An 18,783-nucleotide genomic window follows, 5' to 3' on the forward strand; every position below is an offset into this window, starting at 1 on the left:
ACGGCAAGCCCCTTATCTGTCCATACACTTCAATGGGCTGTCCGACCAAGCCCCTTATTGGTCTGTACACTTCAATGGGCTGTCACCCGCCAAGCCCCTTATCTGTCCGTACACTTCAATGGGCTGTCCACCAAGCCCCTTATCTGTCCATACGCTTCAATGGGCTGTCACCCGCCAAGTCCCTCACCTGTCCGTACACTTTAATGGGCTGTCACCCGCCAAGCCCCTTATCTGTCCATACACTTCAATGGGCTGTCCGCCAAGCCCCTTATCTGTCCGTACACTTCAATGGGCTGTCACTTGCCAAGCCCCTTATCTGCCCATATGCTTCAATGGGCTGTCACTCACCAAATTCCTCATCTGTCCGTACACTTCAATGGGCTGTCACCCGCCACGCCCCTTATCTGTCCGTACACTTCAATGGGCTGTCCGCCAATCCCCTTATCTGTCCGTACACTTCAACGGCTGTCACCTGCCAAGCCCTTATCTGTCCATACGCTTCAGTGGGCTGTCACCCGCCAAGTCCCTCATCTGTCCGTACACTTCAATGGGCTGTCACCTGCCAAGCCCCTTATCTGTCCGTACACTTCAATGGGCTGTCACCTGCCAAGCCCCTTATTGGTGTACACTTCAATGGGCTGTCACCTGCCAAGCCCCTTATTGGTGTACACTTCAATGGGCTGTCACACGCCTAAAACACAATCTCTCTGCTGTCACCCGCCATAGGGACTGGAAAGGGTGAGAGGTATGGCACTGTGCTTTACCTTGAGGTCAGAGGACAGATTTATACTCTCACTGCGTTGCAACTTGAATTCTGCACTGTCACCTGTCCCCTCCCCAAAATCGGGATGTGATTTTCAATGAAAAAAAACAGAGGGACAGAGCGCCTAATTCCATGACAGTGCCGGCAAAACCAGGACATCTGCATTTGCGCTCTGGACACCAATGCAACAGCTTTAGAGAAACAGGCTTTTGAATACGCTACAGAGGGGCAGCTTGCAGCGCTAAGAAAGAACTGGTATGGAGACAAAATCCGAGGAGAACCCCCCCTCCCATGGCCGTAGTTTCGGCCATGCCTAATGTTGTTCTGTGAACTGTGTCCCACTAGGCTCTCTCCCACTCTCTAGGTCCCCATCCACTGTGGTTACTGTTGTACTGTGGACTGTGCCCCACTAGGCTTTCTCCCACTCTCTAGGTCCCCATCCACTGTGGCTACTGTTGTTCTGTGAACTGTGCCCCACTAGGCTTTCTCCCACTCTCTAGGTCCCCATCCACTGTGGTTACTGTTGTACTGTGAACTGTGTCCCACTAGGCTCTCTCCCACTCTCTAGGTCCCAATCCACTGTGGTTACTGTTGTACTGTGAACTGTGTCCCACTAGGCTCTCTCCCACTCTCTAGGTCCCCATCCACTGTGGTTACTGTTATACTGTGAACTGTGTCCCACTAGGATCTCTCCCACTCTCTAGGTCCCCATCCACTGTGGTTACTGTTGTACTGTGAACTGTATCTCACTAGGCTCTCTCCCACTCTCTAGGTCCCCATCCACTGTGGTTACTGTTGTACTGTGAACTGCGTCCCACTAGGCTCTCTCCCCTTCTCTAGGTCCCCATCCACTGTGGTTACTGTTGGACTCTGAACTATGTCCCACTAGGCTGTCTCCTACTCTCTAGGTCCCCATCCATTGTGGTTACTATGTACTGTGAACTGTGTCCCACTAGGCTCTCTCCCACTCTCTAGGTCCCCATCCACTGTGGTTACTGTTGTACTGTGAACTGTGTCCCACTAGGCTCTCTCCCCCTCTCTAGGTCCCCATCCACTGTGGTTACTGTTGTTCTGTGAACTGTGTCCCACTAGGCTCTCTCCCACTCGCTAGGTCCCCATCCACTGTGGTTACTGTTGTACTGTGAACTGTGTCCCACAGAGCTCTCTCCCACTCGCTAGGTCCCCATTCATCTGTGGTTACTGTTGTTCTAAGGACTGTGTCCCACACGGCTCTCTCCCACTCACTAGGTCCCCATTCATCTGTGGTTACTGTTGTACTGTGTACTGTGTCCCACTAGGCACTCTCCCACTCGCTAGGTCCCCACCCCGCTGGGGGTACTGTTGTACTGTGAACTGTGTCCCACTAGGCTTTCTCCCACTCTCTAGGTTTCCATCCACTGTGGTTACTGTGTACTGTGAACTGTGACCACTTGGCTCTCTCCCACTCTCTAGGTCCCCACCCACTGGGGTTACTGTTGTACTGTGAACTGTGTCCCACGCAGCTCTCTCCCACTCGCTAGGTCCCCATTCATCTGTGGTTACTGTTGTTCTGTGATCAGTGTCCCATTAGGCTCTCTCCCACTCGCTAGGTCCCCATTCATCTGTGGTTACTGTTGTACTGTGAACTGTGCCCCACTAGGCTTTCTCCCACTCTCTAGGTCCCCATCCACTGTGGCTACTGTTGTTCTGTGAACTGTGCCCCACTAGGCTTTCTCCCACTCTCTAGGTCCCCATCCACTGTGGTTACTGTTGTACTGTGAACTGTGTCCCACTAGGCTCTCTCCCACTCTCTAGGTCCCAATCCACTGTGGTTACTGTTGTACTGTGAACTGTGTCCCACTAGGCTCTCTCCCACTCTCTAGGTCCCCATCCGCTGTGGTTACTGTTATACTGTGAACTGTGTCCCACTAGGATCTCTCCCACTCTCTAGGTCCCCATCCACTGTGGTTACTGTTGTACTGTGAACTGTGTCTCACTAGGCTCTCTCCCACTCTCTAGGTCCCCATCCACTGTGGTTACTGTTGTACTGTGAACTGCGTCCCACTAGGCTCTCTCCCACTCTCTAGGTCCCCATCCACTGTGGTTACTGTTGGACTCTGAACTATGTCCCACTAGGCTGTCTCCTACTCTCTAGGTCCCCATCCATTGTGGTTACTATGTACTGTGAACTGTGTCCCACTAGGCTCTCTCCCACTCTCTAGGTCCCCATCCACTGTGGTTACTGTTGTACTGTGAACTGTGTCCCACTAGGCTCTCTCCCCCTCTCTAGGTCCCCATCCACTGTGGTTACTGTTGTTCTGTGAACTGTGTCCCACTAGGCTCTCTCCCACTCGCTAGGTCCCCATCCACTGTGGTTACTGTTGTACTGTGAACTGTGTCCCACACAGCTCTCTCCCACTCGCTAGGTCCCCATTCATCTGTGGTTACTGTTGTTCTATGGACTGTGTCCCACACGGCTCTCTCCCACTCACTAGGTCCCCATTCATCTGTGGTTACTGTTGTACTGTGTACTGTGTCCCACTAGGCACTCTCCCACTCGCTAGGTCCCCACCCCGCTGGGGTTACTGTTGTACTGTGAACTGTGTCCCACTAGGCTTTCTCCCACTCTCTAGGTTTCCATCCACTGTGGTTACTGTGTACTGTGAACTGTGTCCCACTTGGCTCTCTCCCACTCTCTAGGTCCCCACCCACTGGGGTTACTGTTGTACTGTGAACTGTGTCCCACGCAGCTCTCTCCCACTCGCTAGGTCCCCATTCATCTGTGGTTACTGTTGTTCTGTGATCAGTGTCCCATTAGGCTCTCTCCCACTCTCTAGGTCCTCATCCACTGTGGTTACTATGTACTGTGAACTGTGTCCCACTAGGCTCTCTCCCACTCTATAGGTCCCACCCACTGTGTTACTGTTGTTCTGTGAACTGTGTCCCACTAGGCTCTCTCCCACTCTCTAGGTCCCCATCCACTGTAGTTACTATGTACTGTGAACTGTGTCCCACTAGGCTCTCTCCCACTCTCTAGGTCCCCATCCACTGTGGTTACTGTTGTACTGTGAACTGTGTCCCACACAGCTCTCTCCCACTCGCTAGGTCCCCATTCATCTGTGGTTACTGTTGTTCTGTGAACTGTGTCCCACCCGGCTCTCTCCCACTCACTAGGTCCCCATTCATCTGTGGTTACTGTTGTACTGTGTCCCACTAGGCTCTCTCCCACTCTATAGGTCCCACCCAATGTGCTACTGTTGTTCTGTGAACTGTGTCCCACTAGGCTCTCTCCCACTCTCTAGGTCCCCATCCACTGTGGTTACTATGTACTGTGAACTGTGTCCCACTAGGCTCTCTCCCACTCTCTAGGTCCCCATCCACTGTGGTTACTGTTGTACTGTGAACTGTGTCCCACACGGCTCTCTCCCACTCACTAGGTCCCCATTCATCTGTGGTTACTGTTGTACTGTGTCCCACTAGGCTCTCTCCCACTCGCTAGGTCCCCACCCCGCTGGGGTACTGTTGTACTGTGAACTGTGTCCCACTAGGCTCTCTCCCACTCTCTAGGTTCCCATCCCCTGTGGTTACTATGTATTGTGAACTGTGTCCCACTTGGCTCTCTCCCACCCTCTAGGTCCCCATCCACTGGGGTTACTGTTGTACTGTGAACTGTGTCCCACACAGCTCTCTCCCACTCACTAGGTCCCCATTCATCTGTGGTTACTGTTGTTCTGTGATCAGTGTCCCATTAGGCTCTCTCCCACTCGCTAGGTCCCCATATATCTGTGGTTACTGTTGTACTGTGAACTGTGTCCCACTAGGCTCTCTCCCACTCTCTAGGTCACCATCCACTGTGGTTACTATGTACTGTGAACTGTGTCCCACTAGGCTCTCTCCCACTCTCTAGGTCCCCATCCACTGTGGTTACTGTTGTACTGTGAACTGTGTCCCACACAGCTCTCTCCCATTCGCAAGGTCCCCATTCATCTAGGGTTACTGTTGTACTGTGAACTGTGTCCCACTAGGCTCTCACCCACTCTCTAGGTGCCCACCCCGCTGGGGGTACCATTGTACTGTTGTGTGTCACCTGTCTGCTTCTCCTGTGTGTTCCCTACTGTGTGACCCCCACACTCTCTCTGCGCATCCTACATTGTGCAGCGCTGGGCTGTGCGTCTCCCCTTCTCTCTTTCGCTCCCTCCTCCTCCTACTTTCCCCCTCGTCCCCTCTATGGTGATTTCCATTTCCCCTATCTTAGCTAACTGCTACTCTATCTCCTATCCTATCCCTCTCACTATGTCTGGAAGGAAGAAGTTCAAGAGGGACATCCTGGTCTCCAACCCAGGCCTCCCTATCGCTTATACCTACATCAGTGCTTCCTCCAGATGAACTCACACTGACATCCTCTTTGTCGTTCCCTCACCAGATGCATGGGCCCCTCATATGGTCTGGGCTCTCTCTGCTATCTCTTCCTCACCCATTAATGATGGCACTCAGTGGGAGGTCCCCTTGCCCTCCTTCCACTCCTCCAAGACCATCATTAATGTCTATCTGAATGGCACCGTCTTGGTCAAGGGCCCTCAGCCCAATCTCCTCCTTTTTCGATAGTCGTCTTCTGCATCTTATCAACTTCCTTCCTTCTCCCGCTACTCCTACTAGCACCTCTCTGGCTCCTCTGCCACCTCCTTCTTCCGCCGCCACTGTAGCACCTTCCTCCTCCTCTTTCTTCCACTCCCGCTGGGTGTACCTCAAGCCTGTACACCACCCGTAAGTCTTTCAAATGTGGCAACCTGCTCCACATCGCTATTATCAACTCTTGCTCTGCTGTCTAGCACTCCTCTGACATCTGCCACCTCCACAAAGAACTTGACCTTGATGTCCTCGCTCTCACCGAGACATGGTTCACGGCCAGCTCTGTCACAAGTTTTGACACTCTCCTCCCTGATGGCTACAAGTTACTCTCCGAGCCAAGAACCAACCGACCCAGAGGTGGAGTAGCTCTGATCTTTCTGGAGTGGGTCCCTGCTTCTGTCATTCCTATGCAGGCCTACTCCTCCTTTGAATGCCTGATCTGCAGGCTCTCTATCTCTCCTGGCCTCCCTCTGACTGTGGCCACCATCTACAGGCCACCTGGCCAGGTCGCCCTCTTCCTCTCAAAATGAGCTGAACTCTTCTCTTCTCTCCTTGCCTCTACCTTTTCTTCTCCTCAGAGACCTCAACATCCACCTGGCTGCTTCTAATACCTTCTCTGGGCTCTTCTGCAAACTCTGCAACACTCTCTCGCTCTCTCCATTCTACCTTCTGGTCTGACACACTCTTCTGGACACAACATGGATGTTCTCATCTCCTCAGACATTCCCCTCTCTAACCCTCTCATCACTCCTCTCTCTTGGACTGATCAGTTTCTGCTCTCCTCTCACCTGAAACTCTCTGTCCCTCAGGCAAAGCCCACCCCAGCACTGCCATCTACCTTCTTGGTCATTCGGCCCTTGAAGCGTGTGTCAGTAGATGCCTTTCCCTCTATCTTCTCAGCTCCCTCTACTCCTGCGGCTGAATCACACTCTGACACAGCCCCCTCTAACCTGCACCTGTCTATCTCCAACACTCTGGACATCCTTTCCCCTGTCATGAGAATCCATCTGAAGCCTACCTCCAAGTGCATGTAGAGGGTGGTTGAGAGGAAGTGGAGGGCTTCGGGCACAAACTGGCCTGCTGCCTGCTCCAAAATACAGACTCTTTGTCCTGTGCAAAAAGAGAGTCCACATCCAAGCCTGCGTCTCTGTGGCCGCTAACAACACAGCCAAACTCTTTAAAATCTGCAAGGAGCTGGCCAATCCCTCTGCAGTCTCCACCTCTCATGTTCCCTCCCAGGCACTCTGTACGGCTCTGGCTTCTCACTTCGCCAATAAAACTCTGGACTCTCCTCTTCCTCTCCCTCTCGTGGCTGCCTCTCCCTCTCCCCCTCCTTTCTCCTCCTTCTCTCTGACAATACCTGACAAGGTTTCTAGACAAGTCCGATCTATGAAAGTGTTTTCCAAACAGGTGCTCCCCTGACCACATTGACACCCTTGTCCAGCCTTGGCCGATTTCTGCTATCACTCTTTCACCTCTGGAACTTTCCCCTCTCTCCTGAAGCACTCCCTTTTGCACCCCCTCCTAAAAAACCCTTCTCCTGCGATCCAACCTGTCTGGCTAACTATCGCCCAATCTCTATCACCCCTTTCCTGGGCAAACTCTTGGAAAAGCTGCCCATCTCCCAGCCTACTCTCCACACGGAATCTGTTGATCGCCTCCATGACCATCAGTCTGGCTTCAGAGCAGCCAGAGGCACGAAAACTGCTCTTCTGAACACCTGTTAAGATTTGCTCTCAAATCTGGACTCCAACCTTCCCTCCGTACTCATCCTCCTTGACCTTTCCTCTGCTTTTGACACGGTCAATCATGCCACCCTGATCAATCGACTCTGTGAGAACCTGTACATCCATGGTCAGGCCAATGCCTGCTTGACCTCCTTTCTCCTGGACCGTCCCTCCCAGTTCCAACTTGAGTCCTTTCTCTCCACCACCTCTCTCTCCACATGTGTTGTTCCCCGGGGCTCTAACCTCTCACCCTGGCTCTTCAATGTCTACTTGGCCCTTTTGGCCCACCTGACCTCTACCTTCTCTTCTAATTTTCAGTGTTATGCAGATGACACTCCGCTTTCTTTCAGGCTCCCCTCAGCCTCCTCGCCTCTCTCGCTAATTCCTGACTGTCTATCCAGTATTCAGGATTGGTGCACTTCCAATGATCTCTGCCTAAATGCCAGTAAGACGAGATCCTTCTCATTGGGAGCTCTGCTCCTGCTTTCCCTCTTTCACTCTGGCCCTCACAGCCGCACATCACCCTGCACATCACAGACCTTGCCAAGAAGGCCCACTAGCAGGTGCACCTGTGCAGAGATATTCTTCCTTTTCTCACTTTCACCCAAAAGCTCACTGTCTCCAGAGCCCTGGTTCTCTCCAGGATGGACAGGACTTCAAGGCTTATCCTTGGCCTCAAGACCAGGGACCAGATCTCTCCAGCCCTGAAATCTCTACACTGGCTCCCAGTGGCTGCAAGGATCAAGCTCAAGAACCGGCCAACTGGACCTTCCGCAAAAATCTGAAGACCTGGCTTTTCAACTAACACAGCTCCTCCTAAAACTCATCACTCATCCTGATGCATTTCGCCGCTCTTTCCCCCCCTTTTTTCTTTCTCAATGTAACTAGCACATAGATACAAATTAAAGTCCTTTTGTGTCGTCCATAAGGCTTTCTGGGGCTGGGGCCTGCGCTACAGCCAACTCTCTCTTCCAAAATACCTTCCTTCTTGAGCCCTTCACTCAGCTGCCTCCAACTCTCTGAGAGTCAGACGCTTCTCCAGGCAGAGAGTGGGGGTAGATCTCTCTCATCTGCAGGTGCCTCCCTCTGGAATGGCCTCCCTGCCCCTTTCAAACTTGAGCTGGACCACCTGAAGTTCTGGAAGCAGCTCAAAACCTTCCTTGTCTCCTCTGCCTCCTCTCTCTCCCTCCCCTGCTGATCTACCTGCCTGCAGCACTGACTGGTTGCTTGGCTACCCTCTGAGTATTACTGGGTACCAGGCTCCTCCATGATTAGTCTCCCCTGCACTGCCTCTGGACCTACTGTGCACTTAGGGGCTGTAACTGTAACCTCTACAGTCCCCTGCCTCCTTGCGCCTACTCAGAGATGTGCTGCCCTGGCTGCACTTACTCAGAGCAATGCTGTCCTGATTGGATTTCCATTCCTCTCCCTGGTACTTCCCCTCTCCCTTTCCTCTGCTCTTTGTGCTGTCGCACTTGCACGATCTGAATGACACAAGACCTAGTAAGATAATTTGTCTTGTCCTCCCTCTGTCTTCCCTCCGTGGTCTTGTCGCGCCTAGAAACACTTGTGTACAGGCGCGTTATAAATGACTTATCATATCATATCATCATATCATATCATATATCAGGAATGTACCACTGCTCCAAGATGGCAGCCGTGAAATGGTTGCTTTAATCACCATGCAAGGCCTTGCAGCAACACGGATTAGCTGATTGACACAAGGGCCTCTTTTCGTACTCCTTCTGTAACCTCTACAGTCCCCTGCCTCCTTGCACCTACTCAGAGATGTGCTGCCCTGGCTGCACTTACTCAGAGCAATGCTGTCCTGATTGGATTTCCATTCCTCTCCCTGGTACTTCCCCTCTCCCTTTCCTCTGCTCTTTGTGCTGTCGCACTTGCACGATCTGAATGACACAAGGCCTAGTAAGATAATTTGTCTTGTCCTCCCTCTGTCTTCCCTCCGTGGTCTTGTCGTGCCTAGAAACACTTGTGTACAGGCGCGTTATAAATGACTTATCATATCATCATATCATATCATATATCAGGAATGTACCACTGCTCCAAGATGGCAGCCGTGAAATGGTTGCTTTAATCACCATGCAAGGCCTTGCAGCAACACGGATTAGCTGATTGACACAAGGGCCTCTTTTCGTACTCCTTCAAGATCTCTGGCAGAGTTCAAGACGTAAGAAGGGGTGACCTTGTTTTGATTAGCTTCTGCTTAAGTCAGCCAATTGGAGGCAGGCAATTGAAAGTTGCATTGTCAGCTTCTGCATTGCATCACTGCAGTGACTATGCTTGCCTGATGACATGTTCAGCGGCCAACCATTTTGAAATTGCTCCTGGAGTCCTTTGGCTCAGGCAGCAACACGGAGGACTCTGACAGGAACAGGGAATCGGGCACCAAGCCGCTCTATTTGTATTTGTTTTTGTTTATTTATAACGCGCAAACCATCAGGCCCGGGGGCATCAGGGCGCAATTTGCACAAAGTTGCAGAAAAAAATACAGGTAAAAAATTACATTACAAAGTTTACAGTAATAGCATATTAACCATCTTTCTAGTTACATAAATTACATAGATTACAGTGCCACTAGGAATAACAGGAAATACCCTAGGGTGTACAGTAACAGTACGGTGGTAGCAGGCCAGAAATAGTATCAGAGGAAGCGGACCAGAGTATGTAAGACAGACGCCGAGTATGTCTTATTGCTGATCAAAGAGCCACGATTTGGTCTATCCCAGAGTCCTTCTTTACTGAAAGGATCACACAGGAAAGCACGCAAACAAGTACACTGTACGACAACTAGAGTTGCCACCCATCTGGATTAAGATCGCACTGACTGTATTTTTAGATCTGTGTATAAATAACGGACAAAAACATCTGGATTTGATCTCTCCTGTGTGTCAGTCTCAGTTTAAAGATAGACTCAGAAGCCAGGGATGTAGCAGCAGAAGTATGTGCAGTAGCACCTTTGGGTGTTCTCATGCGCAGAATGGGATTACCATAATAAACATCTTAGACCCAAATAACCAGACAGACTCAAGGAATATGGCAAAATACTACTTTATTATCAATTCAATAATGTAGGGAAACCTGGTGAACAACAAATCGTAGTCCACATACTCTCAGTTACACAAAGGTTTTATACCTCGATGTGCGTCAGCTATGATGTCATCTCCTATGGCAAATTAAACCTATCGGATGGAGGGACTGGTTAGGGGAACAAATCGACTTATAGTTTATGTAGGTGTTAGTAACATGATTGGCTGCCCCTCATCTGGCAGGCATACCGCAAACCTCCCTCTAACTATGTTTAATACAGATTATAGCAGTATAACAACAGCGGATTGGCATCTGCAACAATGCATGCTCAGCATTGCATAGGCCCTCATGATTTGTTGGCATTCTCTTCCAACCATGGACATTCGACTCGTTAGCAGCACGTAAACAAAACGAAACCCACGTGCAGAGAACACCGCCAGACTACTGCCCACTTGCCCAATTAGTCTACCATCTCTCATCAGCCTTGCCTTCAGGCAAGGCTTCTTTGTACTTGGTCTTGCTGAATGTTCTCTTCCCTGGAACTGTAGGGGGAGTTAAGGTACATCATTATATCTGTCTAGGGTTTATGAATAGGCCTTATTTTCTGGTCTTGTACCATGTGTTAAGAGACCATGATTTTGTCCCTTTTGCCCTTCTATTGTCACGGTTGTATTACACGGCACACTCCAGCCAGGGACACCTTCCCTGACAATGAATGTGGAGCACAATAGAATGCTTTTTATTATTAATATACTATGGATTCTTTTTGAGTAGGCCTCCAACCCACTCGCACCCAACCTCCACAAACACCCCGTGTCACAATGGAGCAGTAACCAGGCGGTGTGTATCAATAAGATATTTATTAATTTATTATTTAATGAAAAAGGAAAATCAAACAATTTCCCAGCCACTGATTTTGTAGTAATACAAAATGCAATAATCTCTACAAACAACCCTGTTAAGATATACTATCACAGTTACTTCCTTTTTTATAGGCAGAACAGAAAAATAATAATTTATCACAAAATGATACCAACAGTAAAACACTCCCCCCTGCACCACTCACCCCCAAACATCAGCTAAACTGGATTCCTTTGAATGGAAGGCAGTGGCAAGGATTAGGAATAGAGATAGATGATCGGATTTGGGGTAAAGCCCACCACCACACGATGGGAAGCTAGCAAAGAAAGTGAAAACTCATTTGTGGATCAAAATGGCAAAATGGGATTTTGATTATTATTCACAACTGCTAGGGGACAGAATTAAAGGAAATTCATATGGCTTACACTTTAGGAGATTGGGAAAGTTTATAGAATACTAATCAGCACACCAGGACAAAAATAGACATGAAGTGGCAAAATTGGTTTTGGGAGAAAGCAAATGAAAAAGGGAAAAATACAGTGGCAAATGGAAATTCGTTTACACTGGGTTTACTATGACAGGCAGCTCAGGCAAGGGGTTTAGCTTACAATAGGGAAATCAGTTTTCAGTGACAAGGACAAAGGCACATAACAGATAGACTTCTAGGCAAACGGGATTGCTCACAATGGAACAACAGTTTGGGGTTTAATAGGACAGATGCAAATGGGAATTCATTTGGTAATGCACACAATACACTGACAAATTTGGTTTTCAGTTACAAGGAGATTTATTCTTTAGAGGCATCACCTTAATGACTATGATAATTAAATACAACACCATGGACAAGATGGTTGATTTCGAACTTCAGCAATCTTGAACCGTGAATTTCAATGGGGGAATTAATTGATTTACTTAAAAAAAACGAGGGATTTACAAAGACAACTAATAGGTTTACCAAAGGAGACCGGCTAACGTACACAGGTTAGTAATAGATTCTTCTATGGGAAGGTGACTGAATTACACTGCCAATTTTTGGGGGTTTCAATGGGGTTTTCAATGGTGGTTTCCCTGGGGTTTTCAATTGAGTTTTCAATGGGAGAAATGTTGGATGCAATGCTGCAAAAATGAAGGGCATATGCAATTTAGGACTAGGGTTATATGCTACTTACAATGCAAGCCTTGATTTGGGATTCAGGAGAGCCAGCTGGATCTCAGGACACTCTGGACAGCTAGGGCAAGGGGTCTGGTCACTGCACTCTCAAAGATGGTAAGTTTCAGCTGCCTTCTCTTTGTCCTCGTTCTCCTGTCTCCCCGGATTTTGGTGTGTCTGTCTGTCTAACCTAGTACAGTCCCCCTTATATAGCATGAATGACATCACTAACTTTACAATCTAGGGGGAGGACCCGGTAATTATCCATGCCGCTCGGATAGGACAGTTTACCATTCCTCTCTCCACCCCTGGCATGATCGGTTCAGGGGAGGAGAGCAGCATCTGTCTGTTTGCATTTATTACAATTCTTTGTTCTCATTACCACTTTTTGGTTTAAAAAAAAAACGAGTTATGTCTCATAACTTCATACTTATACTAGCCACCGCCATATGAAACAGATATGTGGTTTTAGCTGGTCATGGGGAATTATGTAAGCTGATCGCCAACTCTGTACAATGTGGCATGGTCATTTGGTCCATGTTTGTTCTTTTCATAAAATGCACAATAGTCAAGACTTTAAAGGATCAAGCATGTTCCTAATTTCATTTTCCATCTTTCCACCAACTGTCCCATTTGTCCCATTTTTATATCAGCCAGCAAACTAGTCTAACTGGCCCTTTCAGTTCCCAAAGTCCTAGGAAAATGCAATTAATACCTTTCAATGACATGAAAAAATAGCATATAACAAAATTCATTCTCATTCTGAGTGCTGCGAAAAATGCCTAAAATGAAATCAGTCTTTTAATGTCAATTGGGAGTGTTGGCCCCCCTTGTGAGAGGGCCGCTTCATCCCCCACAGCCATTTGTCTTCCTCTAGGCTCAGCCGGTGACCAGAGATTTGTATTAGTCCCTTGAACTTTGCAGTTCGCTCTTTGTGGTGGGTGCAGGAAGGGCTCACATCTCCTGGTCAAGCTTTAGCGACTTTCAGTTGGAAGCTGGGCTTTTAATTGTGAAGTTTTAATTGTGAAGTTTCCTGCCTCAGCCCAAACTGGTCTTTCCTGTAGTAAGTGTCTCTTCAAAGGTGACTGGAGTCTTTTGGGTTGGAACATAATGTACATTTGCTTGGGCCAACCTCACCCTTTATATTTCCCTGACATTTTCTGCATGAGCAGTGCTATCTTCCCACTGTGGCTTTTTAAAACCATTTTTCTTTTCACACATGTGCAGGCTTTTTGCTCCTAATGTTTAAAATCCTGTCTTGCAGGTCACAGGATTATTTGATTTCTCCTTTTTGAGCAAGTTTGAATTTGCTGTTGGTCCATTGATAATGAGGACTAGGCCCCCTTCCACATGGTTCTTTAATTTGACGTGAACAAAAGAAAAAGCCAAGCCATTTTTCGTTTTTAGTGTTTAAAGGACTGCTGTTCAAGTGAAAGGGAAAGCAAAAGCCATTTCTGATTGTAGTGTTGAAATTATTGCACCTCATGTGAATTAAAAGTAAATCTTTTGGATACAGTGTATAACTTCTTGTCATTCAGGTGAAATAAAGGCAAAGCAGGGCTGTTTTGCTTATAGTGTTCCAATGCTTGCCACTCATGTGACAGGGAAAGCAAAGCAGGGCCATTTTTGCTTGCAGTGTTCAAATACTTGCCACTCATGTGAAATAAAAGCAAACCAGGCTGTTTTTGGTTGTAGTGTTTAAATGTGACTTTTCAGGTGAAAGGGATTTCTGTTTTGGGCCTTTAAATGCACCCCAAACTATTTAGTGCTACTTGATTCAATGTATCCTGGGTGTCATGACTCTCTTTGACCTCCAGAGACTTGGTTGCTCCATCTCACATATGCTTTCTGCATCTTTAATTGTTCAATACTTGGCATTCACAAATGTTTGCTCATTTACTTAATCTAAAAGAAATATGTTCTGCGTATATTGCTTATTCACGTTGACTCCCTCTGTACCCTGCAGTTGATTTTTGCTGTGGCATCCTTGATCTCTGGCCAACAGCTATCCTTTGTTGGTGTTCAAATCCATTTTTCAGCGTCTGCAACCTCTGCAACCCCGGTTTATCTCCTTCAAGCTTCTCGCTTACTTTTATTCAGAGCCAACGTCCATCTTTTCAACATGGCCGCTTTACTCATGTTATATTTTCTACTGCAGCAAGCTTCTATGTGGCTCATCTACCTTGCGTTTCTGCGTATATACATTCACCACTCATCTGGTTACTTATCTTCTTTGTATATATGATTTCTTCTCACGTGGATGTATGTTTACTTTGCTTCTTCGTTCTTCTCCTTATGACATCATGTTGCACCTGTTAGATTTCCTTTACAGCTCTTCCATGTTCATTGGTGTCTGCAGATCTCCTGCTACCACTTCAGTTTGCGGGTATATTCGGCACAGTTCTCTGAGCGCATAACATCTCTCATACTTCCGATGCCGTATTGGAATGATACCTGGTGTCATGTACAGTGTCTTCTTGTTCTTCATCCAGTATGTTGTAGGTGAGGGGGCAAGTTCTATCCATGACGAAAATGTTAGTGTCTGTACTAGTACAAAAACAATTAACCAAATGATGCAGAAAATCACAGTTAATTCATCGAAACCTTTTCCAAAATTGAGCTCAATGAAGGAACCAACATTATTGACGCAAGTTCAAATAATTGAGACTCGGAATCATGGATGTGTGTTGAGGAATGTCTATGGGCCTCATTACACGGATGGCGGTAAGGATTTACCGGTACCGGTAAAATACCGGTACCGGTAAATCCTTACCGCCTTACTACGAGGTCCCTTTGCGGGTTGGGGGATTTAACGCCTGCTTTTTGCAGGCGTTAAAAACCAACCCGCAAAGGGACCCAGGGAGCTAATTACGGTACCGCAATTTGCGGTACCGTAATTAGCGCCTTCCCCATTCCCATTGAGCCCTATGGGGCAAAAATGGGAATGGGGAAGGGCAATGGTGGAAGGGGGAATTACTGCCCCGCCAACCTTGGAATGGGGCGGTAATTCCCCTTTCCACCAAGGCGGTGCCGGTATTTTACCAGCATGAACCATGGCGCTAATAGCGCCATGGTTCTCCGCCATCCGTGTAATGAGGCCCTATAGCTTCTGTTGAAGTCAAGGCAGTATGGTTTTCGAATATGCACAATACAACATGTACATTCAATGGTAAAGATACAAAGAGAACAAAAAGAGTGTCAAAATGATACAATGTAACAGAACACATCCTGCGTAACAGCAGAAGTGCCTTGGGGAGTTTAATGCATTTGTCAGCCTTACAGGCTGTCAATTGCAGCAATTCATGGAAAATGGGTCATGGGTGCAAGTTCACCTTCAGTGAACCTTTCATGTACAAAATTCCAACTCTTCATGCAAAGTGCTAAAGTTGGGGCTGTTCTCGTGATCCATTTGGTCTATTTGAGAAAGGAAAGGCAAACTGTTTATTTCAAAGAAATATACAAATCTGCCTGCAGGTTTGAAAGCAAAATGAGTCCTTTTTTGTGTGCAAAACTGTGCCCACTTTATCCGCACCTATTGACACCAACATGTTGGAGGCCTGTTTTCAACAGTGAAAAAACCATGCAATGTGTATTACTAATACAACTGACCCACAGCAGACTTCAGACACCGGAGATTGCAGTTTCACATGTGAATAAGGCATGCAGGCCTGCCTCCTTTCTGTCACTTGCAGTTCTGCAATGATGAATGAAAAGCAAAACTATGGATACAGAATTCTGGGAAGCACTCAGCACAGGATGCACCACTCACACCTGACAGACACGGAGGCGGTGAATACACATCTCTGCTTCACCACCACCATATAGAGGAAGGAGGAAGTGGTGGGAAAGAAGCCAACTAGTGGTCAGTGTTTGCTTTTTAGCCAATGCCAATCTGCATTGGCTGTGTGGTACACACATTTGGGAAAAGCTGAACTACAAGTTCCAGAAGGCAAACCACAGTTCAGTGAACAGCTAGGGCTGGATGTCAGAAATGTTCTGGGACCACTTCTCTAAACCTATTAAAGCTTATTTGGAATTAAGCTCCCTCTTCTAGCTCGTTCCAGCGGTAACCAGTCAATTTACCGGAGCCAATTTCAGTGTATTAAATAAATATATATAGGGTAGAGGGATGAGGAGTTAAAATGGGTTGGGATGGGGTTGGGATGGCGTTATAAGGATAAGGAATCGGGAGACTAGACGGGGGCTCCCCAAATTAGAAAAAATAAAATAAATCAGTGTTTTTCAGTATTTTGGTCATGATGAAATGTACCACTCTGAAATTTGCTTCGGTCATATCACATATAACCGGTCCAGCTAATCAATTTCAAGCCAGAGTTGTGCCACTGATGGCCTGCTCTTTGTAAATCTGTTTCCATTTGGAAAAATGAAGCTTCATTATTTAGACCCCTTAGGATTTTTTAGGCATGACATTGAACATTTTTCAGCATAAAAAAGCCAATTTTGTGGCACAAATGTATATTTGTTGCAGAAGTTTTGCTTCAAATTTTCTATTGACAGGAGGGGGCTGGAGGAGTAGGTTGCAAGGAAGAGGCAGAGTGTTTATGAGGCTGCAAAGCAGCCAAGTTGCCATTATTTGCACCTTTTGTATGTAGTTTCTTCTATCGATCCTCTCTCCGTCCGAAAACGGAGATGGGACCAGCGGGGCAGAGCTGTCGAGGACATTGCCCTTCACGCACTCCGCTTTTTGCATCTTTTGAAAATTGGGTTTGCGGAGCAAAAGCTCTGGTGCCATCCCTGCAGGGACGTCACCCCATTCATATGGGGAAGGGTGGACCATGACCCAGGTGTGCAGTGGCCACTACGTGGAGCCACTTGTGCCTTTCCAGTTCCCCATTACTCGTTAACCCTTTCCATTCCTGCCACTCCCGAATATGACCATGCGTCTGCATGCAACCCCTCTATTCCCGCCCACCCATGCCACTCCTCTAATGCCTCCATGTCGCGCTTCTTTTCCTGCCATGTGGCGCCTTAAAGTATGCCGCAGGATTTCTCCGTTGTCATGCTAATGCCGGGCAGAGGCATAGACAGGGTAGGGCCTGAGCGGGCAAGGCTCACCCAAAATCTGTAAATACCCACTCAGAAGCGCTTTGTGGGTATTTACAGATGTTAATGTGACTGGAGTGGGCCCAACTACATTAGCTTCAAGCCCTACTTGTTAGACAATCCCAGCTACGCCTCTGATGCCAGGTGGCTGATGGGTCATAATGACTTGATTGGTGAAGCCTTTGGCCATGGTCCCTTAGCTCAGCTTTTCTTTCCCTGTCTCCCTTGTCCCTAGGAGTTCCAGAGGTATGGCAATCCCGGCTACGCCTCTGATACCGGGTGAGTGATGGGTCATAATGACTTGATTGGTGAAGCTTTCGCCATGGTTCCTCATTTCAGCTTTTCTTTCCCTGCCTCCCTTGTCTCTAGGGGCTCCAGAGGTATGGCAGTCCCGGCTATGCCTCTGATGCCGGGTAGGTGGTGGGTCATAATGACTTGATTGGTGAAGCCTTTTGCCATGGTGCCTCAGCTCAGCTTTTCTCTTCCTGCCTCCCTTGTCCCTAGGAGTTCCAGAGGTATGGCGGGACTCCAGTAGATCTGGCCGATGACTTCTCCAGGCACACCTGCAAAATCATTGCCTCCCTGGCCTTTGGCACCACAGTGAGTCTGGGAACTGGCATCTTGCTGCTGTGATGTGTGTGTACCCTGCATTTCAGAGGTTTAGTTCTCAGCAGGTCCCAATAGGACTGTCATGTTTCAGTGGTGAGAAGATACTAGCTACATTGTGTTGGTTTTGTTTCAGTTTGAGACGCATGACCCCAAGTTCCAGGAGATACACCGATGCATTACAGACCTGGTCCACTTGTGGGGTTCGCCGTCCATCTTTGCACTTGACTTCTTTCCCCTCTATCGGGTGAGTTTTGTGTCTGCGCAGCAGTGGATGGGGCGTGTGTGGGCTTCTTGTGGGTGAATCGCTGCATAGATTTGAGGTGCATCGGGCAGAGTTTGGGCACTGTAGGAGAAGGTTCATTGGGCACCCTGTGTTCCCGCTCATTTGTGCCAACCGCGCTTAATGCATTTGTGTCATACCTGTGCTTCTTTCCCTTCCTTTATCCACTTCAGTGCTCCTCTGCTAGCCTTCTTTCTCCTCTCCTAGCCTTCTTTCTCCTCTCCTAGCCTTCTTTCTCCTCTGCTAGCCTTCTTTCTCCTCTGCTAGCCTTCTTTCTCCTCTGCTAGCCTTCTTTCTCCTCTGCTAGCCTTCTTTCTCCTCTCCTAGCCTTCTTTCTCCTCTCCTAGCCTTCTTTCTCCTCTGCTAGCCTTCTTTCTCCTCTGCTAGCCTTCTTTCTCCTCTGCTAGCCTTCTTTCTCCTCTCCTAGCCTTCTTTCTCCTCTCCTAGCCTTCTTTCTCCTCTGCTAGCCTTCTTTCTCCTCTGCTAGCCTTCTTTCTCCTCTGCTAGCCTTCTTTCTCCTCTCCTAGCCTTCTTTCTCCTCTCCTAGCCTTCTTTCTCCTCTGCTAGCCTTCATTCTCCTCTGCTAGCCTTCTTTCTCCTCTGCTAGCCTTCCTTCTCCTCTCCTAGCCTTCTTTCTCCTCTCCTAGCCTTCTTTCTCCTCTGCTAGCCTTCT

General features: G+C 48.1%; 1 protein-coding gene across 2 annotated transcripts in view; it reads left to right on the forward strand.

The window, feature by feature from the left end:
- CYP21A2 (cytochrome P450 family 21 subfamily A member 2) overlaps positions 1–18,783 on the forward strand; it is a 136,224-nt gene that overhangs the window by 18,577 nt on the left and 98,864 nt on the right. For both annotated transcript variants that reach the window (XM_069634955.1, XM_069634956.1), the window contains exons 4-5: positions 17,726–17,821; positions 17,964–18,074. In XM_069634955.1, coding sequence (XP_069491056.1) covers positions 17,726–17,821; positions 17,964–18,074 — 207 coding nt within the window. The remainder of the gene's footprint in view (positions 1–17,725; positions 17,822–17,963; positions 18,075–18,783) is intronic.

The sequence above is a fragment of the Ambystoma mexicanum genome, chromosome 13 (assembly GCF_040938575.1).
Source record: "Ambystoma mexicanum isolate Mex_15411 chromosome 13, UKY_AmexF1_1, whole genome shotgun sequence".
In the NCBI taxonomy this organism is placed as follows: domain Eukaryota; kingdom Metazoa; phylum Chordata; class Amphibia; order Caudata; family Ambystomatidae; genus Ambystoma; species Ambystoma mexicanum.